Source organism: Panthera onca, chromosome B1 (genome assembly GCF_046562875.1).
Source record: "Panthera onca isolate mPanOnc1 chromosome B1, mPanOnc1 haplotype 2, whole genome shotgun sequence".
NCBI classification, from domain to species: Eukaryota; Metazoa; Chordata; class Mammalia; order Carnivora; family Felidae; genus Panthera; species Panthera onca.
The window spans coordinates 131,049,076-131,068,722 of NC_138342.1; the positions used below are offsets into that span (position 1 = coordinate 131,049,076).

Below are 19,647 nucleotides of genomic sequence, written 5' to 3' on the forward strand. Positions count from 1 at the left end.
TCCTCCTACATAGGACTATGCTATGATTCCACACCCAACAAATTTAACGCTGATACAGTTATACAGTATACAGTCTGTATTGAAATTTCTCTGTTTGACTCACTGGTATCCATTATGGCTATCTTTTTCTTTTTCCTTTTTTTAAATCCAGATTCCATTCAAGGATCATGTATTGCAATTGGTTGTCATGTTTTCTTAATTTTCTTTAGACTTGTATCCCCACCTTTCTTCATCTATCATAATGCTGACATTTTCGAGGGGCCTACCCAGTTGTCTTACAGAACCTTTGGCACTGTGGAGTTTTTGGATTGTTTCCTCAGGTTTACATTCATGTCAAACATTTTTGGGAAGAGTGCTAATTACTTGGTTGGTATTGTGTCCTTATCATTGCATCACCTCAGAAGGAACATAAATGGCAGTTTGTCCCATTGTCGGTGTTGCTAAGTTGAATCGTTTGACTGTCCCCATTGTGCGTCTGACAGCTCTCTTTCCACTGTAGATGAATTTTTCCTTTACTAAGTAATTATTAAAAATTAATAAGTAACATGTGCTATGATAATTTGAGATCATATAAATTTCCTGTTCCCAAAGAACATTTCACCCCATCCATTGATAATCCTTGCCTGGATCAGTTGCTAGATTGATGGCTGCAAAATAGTGATGTATCTGATTATTTTGTTCATTCTACATTCTTTTTGAGCATCACTGTGGATTCTTTGTTCACTACCATGATATACCATCAGTATTATTTTTTGATGCTAAATTGTCCCAGATTTGGCTGATGGGGCCCCGTCAGGCTAGATCGTGGGTCCCTTAGATGTTCACCTCATTTTTTGAGCAACTTCCTTGCTTTCTAGTAAAACAGGATGCTCCGGGATCATGTGTACTTTCTCTTCCCCAGACCCAGAATACCCAGAATAAGCCTTTTCTTTTTTCCGAGAGCCCTTGTTCCTTTTAGCAGGAGTGATAATTAGTGATTTCCTTTTTTTATGTGAAAATTATTTTTCAAAATAATTTCTTTCTTTATGAATTACACAGGAGGACTGCTTTAGGCATGACTCGATTTGGTCGCTTGAAGAAATCCAAGGAGTCAGAATCCTTTGTTTCGTATCTTCCTCGTTTAATCACAGAGCCCGGCCTTGTGTTAAACTTCAGCGCAACTGCCCTGAGGAGTAGCGTGGTGAGGATTGTGTATCTCCTTGTCAGTGACCCCCTGGCTCTTGGGGTGTTAAGTTATCAGAGTCTTTCCACCTTGAGAATACTGTGTCAGAACCAAAGTTAATTTAAATTCATTTTAAGTGACATACATATGCCGTTCAGTGCACTTAGCAGGGAGGTGTCAAGAAACAAAGGAGTAAACTTGAAACAGACTGAAAGTGCATGAAACAAACACATTTTCTGAAGTTTGTTTTCAATTCAAAATCCGTCAAGAAAGTATTCAACTACGAATATCAGAGAAAATCTTTTTTATAAGATTTTACCATTTTTAAAATTTTTATTTTTAAATTTATTTTATTTTTTAGAGAGAGAGTGAGAGTCGGGGAGAGGGGCAGTAGGAGAGACAGAAAATGAGACACACAGACAGAGAGAGAGAGAGAGACACTCTTAAGCAGGTCCACATTCAGCACAGAGCCCAACACAGGGCTGAGTCTCACGACCCCGAGATCATGACTTGAGCTGAAAGCAAGAGTTGGACACTCAACCAGTGAGCCACCCAGGCACCCCAGTTTTTTTAAAAGTAATCTCTACGCCCAACTTGGGGCTCAAACTTACAACCCTGAGGGGCGCGTGGGTGGCTCAGTTGGTTAAGGAGCCGATTTTGGCTCAGGTCATGATCTCCTCGTTCATGAGTTCGAGCCCTGCATCGGGCTCTGTGCCTTCAGCTCAGAGGCTGGAGCCTGCTTCGGATTCTGTGTCCCCCTCTCTCTGTCCTTCCCCTGCTCATGCTCTGTCTCTCTTTCTCTCCCCAAAATAAAGAAATGTTTAAAAAAAAAAAAAAAAAAAACAACTTACAACTCCAAGATCAAGAGTCACAGTGCTTTACTGACTGAGCCAACCAGGAGCCCCATCACAGAGAGAATCCTGATTAACACAGGCTTACATAGGAGTTAGCTTGTTTTATAGTGAGAAGCTCAAAAGAGAAGTCCAAAGCTGATGAAGCAGCAGTGTGATGCCATCAAGAGCCTGGACTCTGTCCATTACCCTCTGTCCTTAGTGTGCTGACTTCTCTCGTGTGTGCTTCCCTCCATGAGCTGGGGAGGCAGGGAGCAAAGCAGAGGCACAGAAGCCACACCAGCAGACTTCCATGTGTGTGTGTCATCTCATTGCCAAAGAGCTGCATCACATGTGGTCTGGGTGATGATTTACACTTCATGAGGTGCTCACTGGGTTTCTTCGGGGTGGCATCTGAAGACTGTTTTTAAAACATTTTTGTTTTGTGGGGCGCCTGGGTGGCTCTGTCGCTTGAGTGTGTGACTTCGGCTCAGGTCATGATCTCACAGTTCGTGGGTTTGAGCCCCACGTTGGGCTTTGTGCCGACAGTCTGGAGCCTGCTTGGGATTCTTTCTCACTCCCTCTCTGCCCCTCCCCTGCACACACACACACACACACACTCGCTCTCTCTCTCTCTCTCTCTCTCTCTCTCAAAAATAAACATTAAATTTTTTTTAACTTTGAAATAATTTCAACTTAAACGGTTTAAAAATAGTACCAAGAACTCCTAGTCACCTTTCACAAAGGTGTTTTTGTGTTTGCCACATTTGCTTTATCATTTCTTTTCTCTGTCTTTGCACACACACACACACCACACCCTTTTTTTAAAAATGTTTTTTAATGTTTATTTATTTTTGAGAGAAAAAGAGCATGAACGGGGAGGGGCAGAGAGACAGGGAGGCACAGAATCCGAAGCAGGCTCCAGGCTCTGAGCTGTCAGCACAGAGCCCGATGCGAGTCTCGAGCTTATGGACTGTGAGATCATGACCTGAGCCGAAGTCGGACGCTTAACCAACTGAGCCACCCACGTGCTCCACACCACACACATTTACGAGCTGTTTGAGAGTGTCAGATGCTATGTCCCCCCTTATTTCTACTTCATTGTGGATTTCCTAAGAACAAGAGCATCTTCTCACATGCCAAAGTGTAATTATTAAAATTGGATGTGATATTAATCATAATAATGTTATCGAGTGTGCAGTCTATATTCAGAATTTTCCAGTTATCCCCCTCACATACTTTATGGTAGTTTTTTTTTTTTTTTTCCCAGCTCAGGATCTTGCATTGTATGATCTTTATCATCACCTGTAATCTTTCTCAGCCTTCTCTTGCCTCTCATAGCAGAGATGTTGTTGAAGTAAGCAGGCCATTTATTTTCTAGACTGTCCCTCGATTTGATTTGCATGGTGGTTCCCATGATTCGATTCAGGTTATGAATTCTTGGCGGGATTATCTCAGGAGCAACGCCATGTCTTCCCCGGGGTTTTGATTTTCCTTTCCCCATATCTAGGTGAAGTACTTTGTGGTGAAGAACCCTTCCTCTTGGCCGGTCTCCTTGCAGCTCCTGCCTCTCTCCTTGTATCCTACACCCGAGGCTGTGGTACGCCTGCTGCACAAATGGTAAAGCACCCAGTTGGTGACGACTTTCTGACGGTGTTTGGGAAATGCTGTTAAGACTCAGAATTATTCAGAGTCCTTCACATCTTTCACCCAGAACCTGTATGTGGGTGTACACAGTATTGGCCCCAGTACCTGCACACCCAGCTCCTTGGGACATACAACCTGATGGAAATTGCCGCTTCTCTTGTTGCGTGGTATCTTTGGTGTTCCTGTGACAAGGCTAGCTCCCAGCAGGATATTACTTTCTCTGGTCAGGGAATCTTTACAGCTGTGATTTTTTCCCACGTGTATTCCTCATATTGAGAATCTAAATCACAGTGATCTCTGGGCAACAGAAGAAAGGAGTTCAGTGTTTTAGTACATTTTAATCTCGTGTTAAAAAAGAAAAGATGATAGATTTTTTAGTCCCTGTCTGTTATATTTTATTTTCACAAAGCAGTCACAGTTTCAGTTAGAATGTTTCCCTCTTTGGCTTAGTAGGATCTACTCTTATCCCTGGGTTTCTCAGCTTCAGCACTATTGACATTTTGGACCAGGTGATTTTCTGTTTGGGGGAGGAGGGGCTGTTGTGTGTTTCAGAGGGTGGTTAGCAGTGTCCCTGGCTTCTACCCACTCGGTGCCAGTAGGACCTCCCCAGCTGTGGTAAGCAGCAATGTCTCTGGGCATTGCTATGTGTCTACCGGGAGATAAAATTGTCCTTTCTCGAGAGTCACTTCCTGTCAGGTTCCTTATGTATTGTTTGGAGAGGGAAAAAAAATTGCTTTGTATTTAGAGCTGTTGTCACCATATGCTTCTTTACATTCTGTGCTGCCAAAGTCATTCATTCAATGGTATTTATTGAGCACTTCCAGTATGCCCAGGACAATGCAGGGGGCTGGGATGCAGTGGTGACAGGATGGGATGAACTGTATATGTAAACACATGTGCTCACATAATCTGTATATGTGCACACATGCACTGTTTTCTTTAGTGGCAACCTGAATGTTATTTCAAACATTTTTTTTTCCTTTATAGGTTTGGCACCGATATGCAGATGATTAATTTCACAACTGGTGAATTCCAGCTCACCAAAGCTTGCCCTTACCAGGTAGGATGTCCTCTTTAAATAGAAAAAGAATGCTGACAAACCATACACATAGCATATGGCTGCACCAAGTCATGTTTCAAGTGTTTTTACATAATATATGTGGCTCTCTTATATTCTAGGCATGAAGTATACATAGCAGATTTTCCCAATTAACGAATGCAGCAAGAGCCCATGGTTCATGTTAGCCTGTAAATCATTTTAATTTGATAGTTTAGATTCATGTGAGTGAAGAAATAACAATTGGATCAGGGCTATGTAGAAAACCATAAAACCTGAGACCCCAGAATTTACAATTCTCTTTTAGATTTCCCATCAATTGTTTTTTAAGGTGACATAAGGTAAATATACACCTAAGAACATCTTCTCCTACTAAACAGGCTTCATGTTTTTAGCAAGTCACCCAGTTTCTGTGATGTTCACCTCATCTGTTAAAAAAAAAAAAAAGGTCTTTCTGAAATTCTTAAGCCTCTGGGCTCTCATGAGGTCTTCCACAAATACTCAGGAGGAGGAGTAAACATGTCATGTGGAAAGGATGTTGTTCTGGGACTTGGCAGCCTTGTTTCTTAGTTTCCACTCAGTAGTTCTGTGGCTCTTTGTACAGAGCTGAGAGTTCTCCTTACAAGTATCCTATGTGTGAGATCAAGTCAGACGTGGAGCATTTGTTAAAAAAATACAGCCACACACGTCACCACACATGGGCATACAACTATATTTCTAACACACACGCACACACACACACGCACACACTGAAATGCCTTGGTATTTTCTTCTCTCTCCACACTTATCCCTCCAAAGATGGACTATTGGCTCTAGATTAACTTGAATAGCAGAACGAGGGAGATCAGATAACCTCCAACTAAGAGTTAAAACTCATCAAAGCAAGTTTTTAGATGGATTTTTAACAGAGACTTACAATAGGAAACATATTACAGCAAATGTCCCTTTCTGTTTGTAAGTGGTTTAGGCAGCAGGATGGTCTTGTTTTTGTTAGCACGCCTGCCCTGCTCATTGCCTCTGGTTCTCCTTTCCACTGACCAGGCTCCCAGGGCTGTTAGAGATAAGTTAGTCTAGGATACCAAAAGATCTTTGGCCCCACTGGTGTTGAATCGTATATAATTTGGAATTCCAAAAATAATGCCAATTTTCTTTTACGTCTAAATGTTCTATTCAGATTTGAACAAATGCTGCAGCCTGTTTGGAAGAAGTTTTTCATGTGTGACCAAAGGTTTCCCCCAAGAATATTACACCTTTTGTGATAAGAGACACCATTACTGTTATGAATTTGTTACACTGACAATAATAGTATCGATGCCTTTGAGACACTTAAAGTTTAATTCAAAATTCTTCTTAGAACTCTTTGTTATGTAAAGAATGGCACCCGTATTTATGATGGTTTGCTGTTAGAAATGTAGTTCCTTCGGTTAAGATCAGGGGGAATTAGATGGTCAGGGTTCTGAGTCCAGGCTGTTAACATGGGCTAGCTTTGTGCCCTCAGGAAGATTACTTATCCTCTCTACAGCCTTCTCTCACTCACTCGTAGTAATGTTTGAAGATTCAGTAACATTTATGGAATGCTCAGCATTTTATAGACTTCTTATATTCCAGTGCCTGGCATATAAGAACGATTTAATAAATGATGCAGTTGTTATTACAGATTTTTTAATGTTTGCTTATTTATTTTGAGAGAGAGAGAGAGAGAGAGAGAGAGAGAGAGAGAGAGAGAGAGAGAGTCCCAAGCAGACTCTGTGCTGTCAGCATGGAGCCCTTTGTGGGGCTCGATCCTATGAACTGTGAGATCATGACCTGAGCCAAGATCAAGAGTCAGGTGCTTAACCGACTGAGCCACCGAGGCGCGCCATGTTATTATTACACTTTTAATACTAAAAATCAGTTTTATTCAGTATTCATATTAGATATATGTAAAGCAAGGTTTCTCCCTTCATGAAGCTTATAGTTCTAATGAAAATGAATCAAACACTGTCGCTATTTCTTCTGATAGCGTGGGGAGATACTAGCAACAATTGCAGGATAAAACAAATATAAAAATCAAGACTGCAGAAAAGAGAAATATTACCATGCAGATTATATGATTATAGCGCTAAGAAATTAATAATTTTTTTTTAGTGAGAAGGAGCTAGAAAAAAACAGTGGAAAGAGGAAAAATGATGGAGAACTCAGCCTTGAATACTAGATTTAGAAAACAAGATTTTAGCCTTGAATACTAGATTTAGAACACAAGATTAATCAGAGAAAGTTAGAGACCCTGGGAAAAATAAAGGAGCTTGTGAATAAACACAGCTCTTTCTCCTGAGTGAAGAGACGCAATATAATACAGATGGTCTCTGTATGAACCTAAGGTCAGTATTAAAGATAGGGTTGTCGAGCAGCAGTTGGGTGTTGGGTCAGATCCCCGCAGCATTCAAACAGAAGCTGTTTGGTGTGCTAAGTGACGTTTTGCAGTCAGAGCATCTTGGCAGAGATGTCTCTTGTAGCCGCAGCTTCCATCCGGGCCGGGAAGCAAATCCCCCTCTCCAGCATCCCTGGCAGGCTGTCCTGCAGCCTCTGCCTGCTCTTCTCAGCTGTGGTTCGGGAACTGTTTATCAGTGTGAACTCTCAGAGTGAGCAAGTTCAGCGCGTCGATTAGGGTAGTCCATTCTGGACGTTAAAAGAAGAGCAATCATGTTTATACCCTAAAATGCACGTAATGAAGATGGAAGCTTGCTTCACAGGAATCATTTCACTGCATTTATTAAATCTGCAGGGCATGCCTTCTGAGGAATCTGAGTTTGGCATCCTCCACTTACATTTGCAGCCTCTGGAGATGAAAAGGGTTGGTGTAGTTTTCACGCCAGCTGACTACGGAAAAGTTACCTCACTCATACTAATCCGGTGGGTGTGTCCCTGTCATGGAGCCTATTTCTTTCTCTCTGACTCGTCTGTCCAAGTCTCTTTCTCTCAAGAATACATAATCTCTTTATTTTTTATTTATAAGTATTTGTTTATTTCTGAGAGGGAAATATAAAATCTGAAGCAGGCCCCATCACCACAGAGCCCGACGTGAGGCTCGAACTCACGAACTGTGAGATCATGACCTGAGCTGAAGTCGGGCGCTTAACTGACTGAGCCACCCAGGTGCCTCAAGAATATGTAATCTCTTTAGCTAAGAGCTGACATTCACCTCATGGTCAGGCCTTCAGGGATGGGGCTGTGTTGCACAGGAGGGAGAGGAGAGGCTATGTGAGGCTTCACACTTACTCTGTGCCTCAGTTTCCCACCTTGTAAAGTAGGAGCTGTGTGCCCTTCTCTCTAAGAGCCGCAGTATATTTTGCTCAGCATCTCATCTGTTGGTGTCATTGAGGGCAGGACACATGTACAAATGCAGACACACACACACGTATGTGCTAGGAACACATGTTCCCAGCTCAGAAAAATAATTGAAACACTGCTGTGTATGTTTTCACTCGCAGTGTTGGGATTTATATCACTCTCATACCTGTCTTGCTTCTGGAACTCTCTGTAGCCCCAAAGGACAATGGACTAAGGACTGTTGAGCCCATTGCCTTTTTTCCCCTCCTTTTAAATGACAGATGTTGCTAAATTTAAGCAGCTAAATGTTTCTCACTATTAAATTTTTTTCATCTTTAATTAGTGTTTATTGAGAGTTTGCTTTCAAAAATTTACAGTAAATACAGATCTATGTTGAAGCTCTCTGCATTGGTGAGAAGTCTAACACTAATTTTCAATAAATGGCCTTTTAGTTACTTTGTAGAGTTTTTCTAGTATCAGATGAGCTAGCGAAGACTTTCTTATTCTGGACTTCCTTTAATATATTACACGAGTTTGTTCTTCTGCAAGTGAACGCTCTGAAGAAGAAAATGTACTTGTTTGTTCTATTAAGCATTTTAACTAAGACTCCTGCTGCCCTGTTGACAGCGTCTTTCATTTAAAACTCCTTCTCCGTTGAAGAACTAAGGTTCCGGGAAGTGCAGAGATAGCATTTACCTCATCCCAGGTTCAACTATCCCACCTCGAAAAGAAAGTCTAAATTATTTGTAGTAGTTAATTTACTTTTGATATTTCTATATTGATACATAGTATTTTTCTGTAAATAATATCAGTCATCCAACCTAACTTTTAAAGGCTTTTAAATGGTTAAAGATTCTTAATCCTTCAGATAAAAGTGTAAAGCTCTTGTTGTATTTTGCCTAATTAGGAATGTTTTCTCAGCTTCTATAGTATTTACATTAATGATGACTGGCTTTCACTCCAGTCTACACCTTTTAAACATCTACTCCATTTAACTTTTTTTGTCCTGGGAGTCATGACTTCAGTTAATGAAAAGGCAGAAGCTAGTCTGAATTTTTACTTGACTACTAAGGATTTGAGTAGATCTATGTTATTTGGTGGGGTGACATTATAAATCTTTGGTTCAAAAGAAACAGTAGGATTTTATTTCTAGAATTATCCCTAAGGCAGAATCTCTAATAGTCACAATTACTATGAAACTCCTTAATTCACCCTGCAAGTAGTTTGTATCAATTAGGCTAAATTTGTTAATATTTCTCTGAGACCCCAACTTTATCTTTTCAGTTTTTGTTTTTGTTTTTTTTTGCTCTTGCAGGTTTCATCACCACCCAGGTGGCTGATTATTAGAAAAACATGGCTTCAGATTCTCGGGCTGAGGCAGGAGGGTGATCAGGAACATTCTGGGCATTCACTGGTTCTTGCTGTAGTCAGCTTGCCTGGGCTCTTCTGAGCCCATTGGCAGCTTCCGTTGCCCGTCAATAGCCTCTAAATTCCAGGAGATGCCACACTATTTAAATTGATTTTCTCTTTGAAAACCTTACAGCTGTTCTTGCTAACTAGGAATGTTTAAGTCCAAGTGCACTGTATCTTGTGACTGTGTTGTAATGCCTTTGTATTTGTATGTGCTGCCCCATAGGAATAACTTGACTGTTATCGACATGATTGGCGTGGAAGGGTTTGGAGCGAGAGAGTTACTGAAAGTGGGCGGAAGGCTTCCTGGTTCGGGAGGTTCTCTCAGGTTCAAGGTGCCTGAGTCCACGCTGATGGATTGCCGGCGACGTGAGTTCGTGCGTGTGGCACTCAGATGGGGCAGCCTTGGTGCTAAAGCCAAGAGCAAAAGGATTCTATAGGAAGATTCTTTATAAATTTATAGCAAATTCATTGCATTGATGCAAATAATTGAATCAGGCAAATGTTTAGTATATATAGGCCTTTACTTTATAAAAATAGCCTTAGATATTTAACCCATCTTACTTAATACATATATAAAAAGTGTAATTGCTGAATTATCAGTATAGTGTCAAATACTTAAGATAAATAGTAAGAGGCTACATCATCATAAAAAGATCACACCATGGGGCGCCTGGGTGGCTCAGTCGGTTGAGCGTCCGACTTCAACTCAGGTCATGATCTTGCAGTTCGTGGGTTTGAGCCTCGTGTCGGGCTCTGTGCTGACGGCTCGGAGCCTGGAGCCTGCTTCGGATTCTGTGTCTCCCTCTCTCTCTCTGCCCCTTCCCCGCTCATGCTCTGTCTCTCTCTGTCTCTCAAAAATGAATAAACGTTAAAAAAAAAAAAAAGATCACCCCAAAATGCTGAAAGGAGACAAGACTAAAGATTTCTAAGCAGTAGAACTCTATGCAGTAATGGAAATGCTCAGTGTCTGTGTCATCCAGTACAGCAGACACTAGCCTCATGTGGTTACTGAGCACTTAAAAATATAGGTAGTGTGACTGAGAAAATAAGTTTTTAAATTTTTTTTAATGTTTATTCTTGAGAGACAGAGCATGAGTGGGGGAGGGGCAGAGAGAGAGGGAGACATAGAATCCGAAGCCAGTCTCCAGGCTCAGGTGTCAGCACAGAGCCCAACGCGGGGCTCGAACTCACAGACCGCGAGATCATGACCTGAGCCAAAGTCGGATGCTTAGCCGCCCACACACCCCAAAAATCACTTTTTAAATTTACTTAATTTTAATTTAATTTAAAGTAGCCACGTATGTCTAGTGGCTACTGTATTAGACATAGAAGATTTAGAAATTTACATAAATGTTCCATTAGATATTTCCAAACTGTGCATGTATTTAAGTTAAATACTTCTAAATTATTTATATTAGGTTCAAGAACTTTCTCAGGAACTAAAACAAAAATCAAACAATAGATGTAAAATGTTTTTCATAAATTCTGTTTTGTTTGCTATATAATTTTGAATTTCTGGAACACACTGAAAGCATTTTAGTAACACTGTGCTTCCTGTGGAGAAATCTGATTAGTGAAAACTATTGGATAATTTTGTAGCACTGTTTAATGTCTCATTAGAATTTTTTTAATAAAACTATGCTAAATGAGCATTGAGTTTGAAACGATTTATTAACCATTTGCATTCAGCATTCATCACAATTCATTTTTTCTTTCATTCATTCAGTAATTTAGAGTTGACCTTGAAAGATAGAATTAAGGAGTATTATAAAAACTATAGAACCAGATAAGATATTAGTCCCTTTATGGAAAAGATTGTGGGTTGTAAATTTATGGGAGTAATTTAAAATTGTGGTAATTCTTTCTTTTTTAAACTCCCTATATAAAATGTGCTCTCATTTTTTTTGCAGGGACTTGGTGACTTACTTCCTCTGAATGTAGTGGGTGTTTGAGTCATGTTTCTAGAGGCACACACACTTGCTCTTAACTGGTCCCTGTTCAATGTGAAGATACTGGGAGCAAAGTGTACATAGTGCCTAGGGATATCCAAACTATTTGGCTTCTGAAAAGAATAAACTTCTAACCTTAACCTTTTTAAAAAAAAACAACATTTAAGTTTGAGAGAGAGTGCGTGAGCATGTGCAGGGGAGGGGCAGAGAGAGAGAGAGAGAGAGAGGGAGAGAGAGAATCCCAAGTGGGCTCCACACTGTCAGCCCAGAGCCTGACGTGGGGCTTAATCTCATGAACCTGTGAGGTCATGACCTGAGCCAAAATCAGGAGTTGGACACTTAACTGACTGAGCCACCCAGGCATCCCTAACCTTAACCTTTACTAAGTAAAAGAACAAAGAAGAGATTTTGATTACTGTTGGTACCTAGGAAGGTCATTTAACTTAAAAATCTTGATTAGTTAAATGTTTTTATTGTATCCTGATAGTATAAGAAAATCTGTAACTGTTCTAGAAATTAGATAGAAGTCATACTTTGAGCTTATATTGAATTTTTTTTCACATTTTAATAATACACGTCATGGTTTTTTGATTCAATAAATTATGCTAAGTAAATTTTGCAGTTCGTATACACTAAATATTATTTTCTGTCCTCACTAGAACTGAAAGACAGCAAGCAAATTTTATCTATTACAAAGAACTTTAAAGTTGAGAATATTGGACCACTTCCTATAACTGTGACATCTCTGAAAATTAATGGGTATAATTGCCAAGGTTATGGATTTGAAGTGCTAGATTGTCATCAATTTTCCCTGGCCCCAAACACATCCCGAGATATCAGCATTGTGTAAGCATTGAGTTTTAACCTCATTTAAGTTTTGTGGCGCATTTAATAATGTGGGCGTGGAGGGATCTTTTTCCATTGGTAAGACATGTTAAGTTGTTTTTATATAAATACTTACGGTAGGTAAGAAATTTGGCTGCTATTGTGATTACTTTGTTTTGTGCCTGGAATTAAAAGAATCAAAGTTCATAAAGATGAATCTTTTGTTACCAGGTTTACTCCCGACTTTACCTCTTCCTGGGTCATTCGTGAGCTGACTCTTGTGACTGCAGCAGACCTAGAATTTCACTTCACTCTCAATGTGACCCTCCCTCATCACCTGTTGCCTCTGTGTGCCGACGTGGTTCCAGGACCCAGCTGGGAGGAGTCGTTTTGGAGGCTCACAGTCTTCTTTGTCAGGTATGCTCCCGCCTTTGGGCGAGTTGCAAGAAACTGTCTATTGCCTGGGTGTAAGAGCTTATGAATAGTCAAATAGCATATTCAAAGCATCTGAATTGAGTGAAATTTGTATTTCTTTGTGAACCCTGATACACATGAAGTAGACAAAGTAGTAACTGATAAACTTTAAAATAATAGTAAATGAATTGTAAGAGATTCATGGGACCTAGAAGTATCATAGACCATTATGCTCCATATGTTTTCACTGGCCGTCACAGGGGAAGATACGACTTTGACTCCTATTGGCCCAGTGCAGTGGCAATTTGAGATTGGAAGACTAGAACGACCCTTTTAGATTTTATCATGAAAGTGCTTTTAAATTTTTTTTTAATGTGTATTTATTTTTGAGAGAGACAGAGACAAAATGCGAGTGGGTTGGGGCAGAGAGAGAGAGGGAGACACAGAATCCAAAACAGGCTCCAGGCTCTGAGCTGTCAGCACAGAGCCTGACGCAGGGCTCAAACTCACGAGCTGCGAGATCATGACCTGAGCCGAAGTCAGACGCTCAAGTGACTGAGCCACCCAGGCGCCCACAAGTGCTTTTAAAAATGGAATTGGAATGTCAAACTTACAAGTATGCACATTTTTAGAAACTTGGGGTTTTTTTTTAATCTTTAAGGTAATATCAGAAAGTACCACATCTTTAGACATTTTGCATCAACCATCCACTGCTCTTCTGTAAGAGAGCTGGTCTTTTTAATGCCAGTCAGAACCATGCAGTAATGAACCCCATTGCTTTCTTCCTCAGTTTGTCCCTGTTGGGTGTGATTTTAATAGCCTTCCAACAAGCACAGTACATTCTTATGGAATTCATGAAAACAAGACAGAGGCAAAATGCTAGCTCATCTTCGCAGCAAAACAATAGTTCGATGGATGTAATTAGCTCCCATTCTCACAAGTAAGAATTTCTGTGTGTGTGTGTGTGGGGGGGGGGGGGGGGGAAGGGGCTCTCACCTTTGATATTACTCCGTTCTGATTTTATTTTAAGGTGATATAAATATTATTCTGAGTCCAGGTTTAGATTCATAAAATTTTCTTTAAGTCATTGAGGCTGTAACAGTCCTTTTACAATAAGATAGACTTCATATAAGGACTTAGTTTGTAAAACTCAGGGGGGTTTGGAAGAAGGAAAGATAGAATTCCCCAGTACACACAGTACCGATGGCCACTTCTTTCTCACGGCTTTAGAAACAGAGGGGTAGGGTTTGATTCCACTTGGCTGGATGTTAAATGTTTTTCTTCCTCCATTCAGGAGCAATTGTAAGAACTTTCTTGATACCTATGGCCCCTCTGATAAAGGCAGAGGGAAGAGCTGTCTTCCAGTAAACACTCCACAAAGCAGGATCCAGAATGCGGCAAGGAGGAGCCCCGGTACCTACGGTCATTCTCAGAAGAAGCACAAGTGCTCAGTCTATTACAGCAAACACAGACCTAGCCCACCTGTTGCCAGCAGTGCCAACACTGCTGCTGAGGAGAGACAGACTCCAGCCCTGGGCAGCCCCCTGTCTGCCCCTAGAGAGGACGTGTGCACTGATGTTATGGGTGAGAACTGGATAAACCTCAAATATGCAAGTGGCATAAATGTCAACCTGCAAAAGAATTTAACCCTTCCCAAAAACTTACTGAATAAAGAAGAAAACACACTGAAAAACACAGTTATGGTCAATCATCCTTCTTCAGAATGTCATATGAAGGAGGAAATACAGACATGTATGTTTCCTAAGGAAACGGATATTAAAACTTCAGAAAACATAGGTGAGCTCAAGGAGAGAGAGCTCTGTTCTCTGAAGACCTCTAAGAAACTACCTGAAAATCACTTGTCAAGAAGTGCACCTCAGTACCAGTCAGACTTGCCAGAGATTTCCGGGAAGAATAATGGTAATCTTTTCATCCTCCTGGATGACTTTTCTCTCTGGTTTGTCTTCGGTCTGTTTTTTTAACAGAATTTGTTCTCACCTGTGACTTTAGGTTTAATCATGGATGCTGAATTCTTAGTTCTTGCACAGAGTTAAAGCAAAGGTGTAAATGTTGAAGTACGGTTTGCAAAATGAAAAGCTTAGGAGGAGGCACCACGTTTTTAGAATGTCATGGCTAAGAAGTGTACTTTTAGTACATGTGTTTAGAGGGTTGGGAATGTCATTTTATTGGGAGGATATGGACACCACTTTCTAATTATTTTATATCTTGGATTTTCAGACTACTTGTGAAAATTAATCTGCTCATAAAATGTTTCTGACTGAACAAAACTTACCAACTTTTTATATTTAACAGCTGCTACCGTCTCATGTTCCCTGGCCCTGATTCTTGTCTAATTGTGTCCCTTGGTTAAAAAAGACAGATGTTCTCTTATAGCAAAGGCAGTTAGTGGAAGCATAGGCAGGACTGGACTCAGAAAACTACCTATATGTAACATTGTCGTGAAGCTTTAACTGACTCCTTTGGCTTTTGGCATAAGAGCCCGTGCTTATTTTTCTTAGCCGTTCTGATCATCTTAATATGCACGTTTCTGTACCTGGTAAAAGTCAGATTTTGGACACTTTTTAATCTGGAAAAATCAGTCACCTTTGATCTTATTAAAACATCTAATGTGTTTCACTCCCTGTTACTGTAGAGGGGGTAGAGAAATATTATGGATTGGTCAGTTTCTGATGAGTCTTATGCATGTAGTTAAAAACCCGAAGTGAATTTTATGTGTTCCATAAAAGGACGTCTCTAACTTCAAAGCTGGAGTCCTCTGAGCGAGTGGAGCAAGGTCAGGCAACTGCACATGTATTCCTGGTGCGTCTTGTTCCAACCAGTTTGTACCGTTCCCCTGGTATCCATGCACGTGTTTGAGGTGGAATCATGTCTGCAGGGTTGACACCGTCCCCTGTGTTCTGTCCACCCGGCGTGTGAACACGCACTCCGGATGAAGCATTCAACCAGATCCTCAAATGATAGCATAGCATACCTGGTCTGAGGATGTTTTGTGGTAGGGCAGGGGGCTGCCTGTTGTTCCATTTCCATGGGGCCCAGGCTGCAAAACATTTGTGAAAGAGTGAGATTAGGGGTGAATCCTACCAGGGTTTTCCTTGTTTGGTATCATTTAGGCCTGAGCACAGGATCTAACATAGGCTGACTTTACGTAAGCCTAAAACCATAGTTGTTTGAGGTGCTTCTGTGGCCCATTGCGTCCATTAGGCATCTGCATAAATGTGCCTGCAGAGTGCAGTGGCCATGGCCTTGTGGATAGATAGATGGGAAGGACCTTTTGCTGCACTGCAGTACTCTGAAGTGGGTTAAAATGTGGAGACGTGGGCCCAAAGTGCAGCGCTAGAGTGGGTCAGAGGATTCACATTTGTGCTTCAGGTCCCTCCTGTCCAATACTTGATGTTTAATGCCCATAGTGGAGCATAGATGGCCATGTAGTAATACTTCAGCAAGTGTGAGTGAACTTCGTATTGGAGGTCCAGAAACAAAGGACTTGCTTATATCATCATAGATGTCATTCCTGCCCAGAATCTTTCCCTCCTATGCAGATTGCTAATCTGTGTTTTAAATGGAAACAAGTGTCTCGCAATAAGAAGTCTTTAAAAACTGCTCTTTGGTTAGATCAGTAGTATGTTAAGTGGTATCAGGGTGATTGTTGATCAGATCAAGTAAGGACTGATGAAAGAACTTTGGCTTTCCACCATGTTCCGACCAGCAAACTTAGAGGTGCTAATTCACAGTGCTGGATTTCTCTCCGGAATTAGTATGTCAGCAGGAGATTCCTCGCAGGGAAAGCCATTCATTGACATGTGTTTTGTTCTGTTTTCTGTTCACAGCACTATTCTAGGAAAATATCAAAGAGGTTAAAAAAAATAGGTTGCCTGCCATCCATTTACAATTTAGACATTTTAAAGGATTGACAATTTTAAAAATAAGAAAGGACTGAGAATTCTAGAGGAAGATATTTGTAGTTTGAAGATAGGATTTGCAGTTTTTTTTAGTAATATCAAGGGCTTGGAGTGCTTTTATCAGATTTTAAAGGAAAGCATTGTAATAAGCTGGCAGATGGTGAACAGGCATATAATTGGCAGGGAGTCCATAACGTGTGAAGAATGCTCAAGGATGAGAAAACCATTTGTATATGAGAACTCTCCAAATTTTCACTTCCAACTTTGAGCGTTGGTTCTTTTTTTGCTTTGAAAAGTGTTTTACTTTGTGAAAAACGTGTTTCCATCACAAAATCATTCTAGAATCTGAAGAAAACGGCTTCTGTGTTAATAGTTGAACTTAGCCCGCCGGCTGGTTGGGAATCCCAGGTCCCTCCACCTCGTTTCCTGTGTGGCCCACTAGAATGGGGAATCTCTGTTTGCTCAGGGGAAAGCAGCTAGTGTGTTTGCCATATCCTAGCTCCTTCTCCTAAAGTACACAAATGTTCCATAGAGGCAAATTCAGTGACAAGATTACTTTTGGAAAAAGGGGAAGGGGGCAGGCGGTCTGTCTCCTAAGAGTGCCTGAAGTGATTTTATTAACCTGACAGACCTCCTTGAGGCATGTGAGGAACTTTGCCTTCTCCTATTCTGAGGCTTTTTAATTTTTCCTGAGGGTGACATATTGTGTGAGAAAAAAAATATTCCAAGGTGAATATTAATGGCTCTGGCACTACATGCTCAGTTTTGTTGTTGAAAAACACAGAATTTATTTTCTGAATAAAAGAAATGTGTCTCATCCCCTTCCTGTTCTTTCTGCGGCCTTCTTCTGAGAGGCCTTGTAGCAAGTCATAAATTAAAATTCCCCATAGAAAGGAAGTCTGTTGACAGATGCTTCAGAGCTCTGTTTTCACACACAGTTTTCTTGGCATCCACCTGTCAAACCACAGCTCAATTTTTCAAACATTTGTTATGTATTCCAGAGTCTTTTGAGCTTCTGACAAGAGTAGAGCTCTGTGTGTAACGTAAATGATCTTTTAAATATGTCTCTTTTCAAATGTGTATTATTTTTAAATTGTGTGATCACAATTCTAGATCTGTATTTGACCGTACAATTAAAAAATAATGATCTCTGGAATTAAGGCTAAAGACACACAGCTGGCCTCAGCACTATGAAAGAGGAATAGTCAGCCAATTATTTTATTGCTTTCTTTCTTTTAATTTTTATTTCTGAGAGAAAGCGCGCGCGCGTGCACGAGAGAGAGAGAGAGAGAGAGAGAGAGAGAGAGAAAGCAAGCAGGGGAGGGGCAGAGAGAGGGGGAGACACAGAATCTGAAGCAGGGCTCCAGACTCTGAGCTGTCAGCACAGAGCCCGATGCGGGGCTTGAACCCACAGGCTATGAGATCATGACCTGAGCTGAAGTTGGAGGCTTAACCAAGTGAGCCACCCAGGCGCCCTTTTATTGCTTTCTGCTTATAACAATGTAAAGGATAATAAACTTTTAAATTGAATAATACCCTAAGCCTTGGAATTAACAATACATGGAAGATGTCACTGAATAGACACTCCAAATTTCTGAAATACGCATATTTGAAAAATTCAAATAGTCTCATTTTACTTATAGATACTAATACCTTGAAGATTAGCTTTTACTCAAAATATAACACTTGATTAGATTTGATACCATAAAAGTTTAAGCAGGATTCTAGTTGTGTTCACTTGTTCCCTGTTTTATTTGTTTTTTATCTTTGTGGCTCAAACACTGACTCTCTGAGATGGGTATAAGAAAGTTGTATAACACTGTAAGTAAGTAATCGTGCCTAATAAGATGACTTGGATGGCTCCATTTAGTAAATGAATTTCTAAATTCTTAGATATTGTCATGTTAGAGTTTCTCAAAGACTCAATGAAGAACTTGTTATTAGAATTGCTTTTATTAAAAAAAAAATTAAAAAAAAAAGTGGAGGGGCGCCTGGGTGGCTCAGTCGGTTAAGTGTCTGACTTCGGCTCAGGTCGTGATCTCGCGGTCCGTGAGTTCGAGCCCCGCATCAGGCTCTGTGCTTGACAGCTCAGAGCCTGGAGCCTGTTTCAGATTCTGTGTCTCCCTCTCTCTGACCCTCCCCCGTTCATGCTCTGTCTCTGTCTGTCTCAAAAATAAATAAAACGTTAAAAAAAAAAAATTAAAAAAAAAAAAGTATTGCTTTTACTGTTGGTCCTGATTCCCAGCCCCACAGAAGGTGTTACTAAGTGCTTTAGCACTTTTGGGGAGAGTTCAGTGTTGGATATTAACTTTGGATCCTTCCTGAGAAAGTTTGACAACTAATACTTTTAGTGCTGTTCTTGGCCGGAAGAACACGTAAGGAAATCCATTTTCTCACGAATTAAGACTCTAGGAAAGTTAGCGGCACATTTTTGGGGAGAATGTATGTGTTCTCTTTTATATGTATGGTTTCCAGAATCCGAAGGGATGTCCTTATTTATGATTTCTTTTTCTGTTTTGGATCCTGCCTCCTTTGTTCTTGGCTCTTTCCTTTACCACTTCATCATGGTGGATATTTTCCTCTGTAGTTGTCTGAACACCCAACTTGTGTCTTAGGGCAATTAATGCTTCCCAGCGTTTTTATAGTTCTGTGATACTTACACCATTTTCCATTAACAAAATAAAAGCATGCTTCCCTTGTAAGTGTTATTTGTAGGATGTATATATCTTGCTTTGAGTGAGTTCAGCTTCAGAATTTCAGAATCAGAGGGGATTGAACTGCTCATTTCATTTTGCGGGCACAGACTTTCCCTGAACCAGGTCCCAAAGCAGGGCCAGACTGGAGCCCCTGCAGAAGTGAGGTCAGGCTTGCATCACCAAACTGCAGCCTGCTTCTTGTGAAATAGCTGCCGGGCCATCTAAACTTTCTCAGATTGCAAAGGTATGGTAAGGGAAGTCTCAGTTCAAGAAAAAAAGAGAAGGTATTGAAATGCTTTGTTTCATATCAGAACACTGAGGCCAGTTTTTGTGGGGTTGACGTTGCTTTGACTTTATTTTGAAGTAAGGAATGGAAGAAGAAATACACTTAGGCATGAAATCACTTGAAAGAAAAGTAGGAAAAT

At 40.6% G+C, this 19,647-nt stretch overlaps 1 protein-coding gene across 2 annotated transcripts in view; it reads left to right on the plus strand.

Moving 5' to 3' along the window:
• Nucleotides 1–19,647, plus strand: part of TMEM131L (transmembrane 131 like) — a 169,434-nt gene that overhangs the window by 116,626 nt on the left and 33,161 nt on the right. For both annotated transcript variants that reach the window (XM_078445675.2, XM_078445676.2), the window contains exons 17-25: nt 1,039–1,180; nt 3,503–3,612; nt 4,627–4,699; nt 7,461–7,588; nt 9,642–9,784; nt 12,027–12,213; nt 12,424–12,609; nt 13,397–13,546; nt 13,901–14,526. In XM_078445675.2, coding sequence (XP_078301801.2) covers nt 1,039–1,180; nt 3,503–3,612; nt 4,627–4,699; nt 7,461–7,588; nt 9,642–9,784; nt 12,027–12,213; nt 12,424–12,609; nt 13,397–13,546; nt 13,901–14,526 — 1,745 coding nt within the window. The remainder of the gene's footprint in view (nt 1–1,038; nt 1,181–3,502; nt 3,613–4,626; nt 4,700–7,460; nt 7,589–9,641; nt 9,785–12,026; nt 12,214–12,423; nt 12,610–13,396; nt 13,547–13,900; nt 14,527–19,647) is intronic.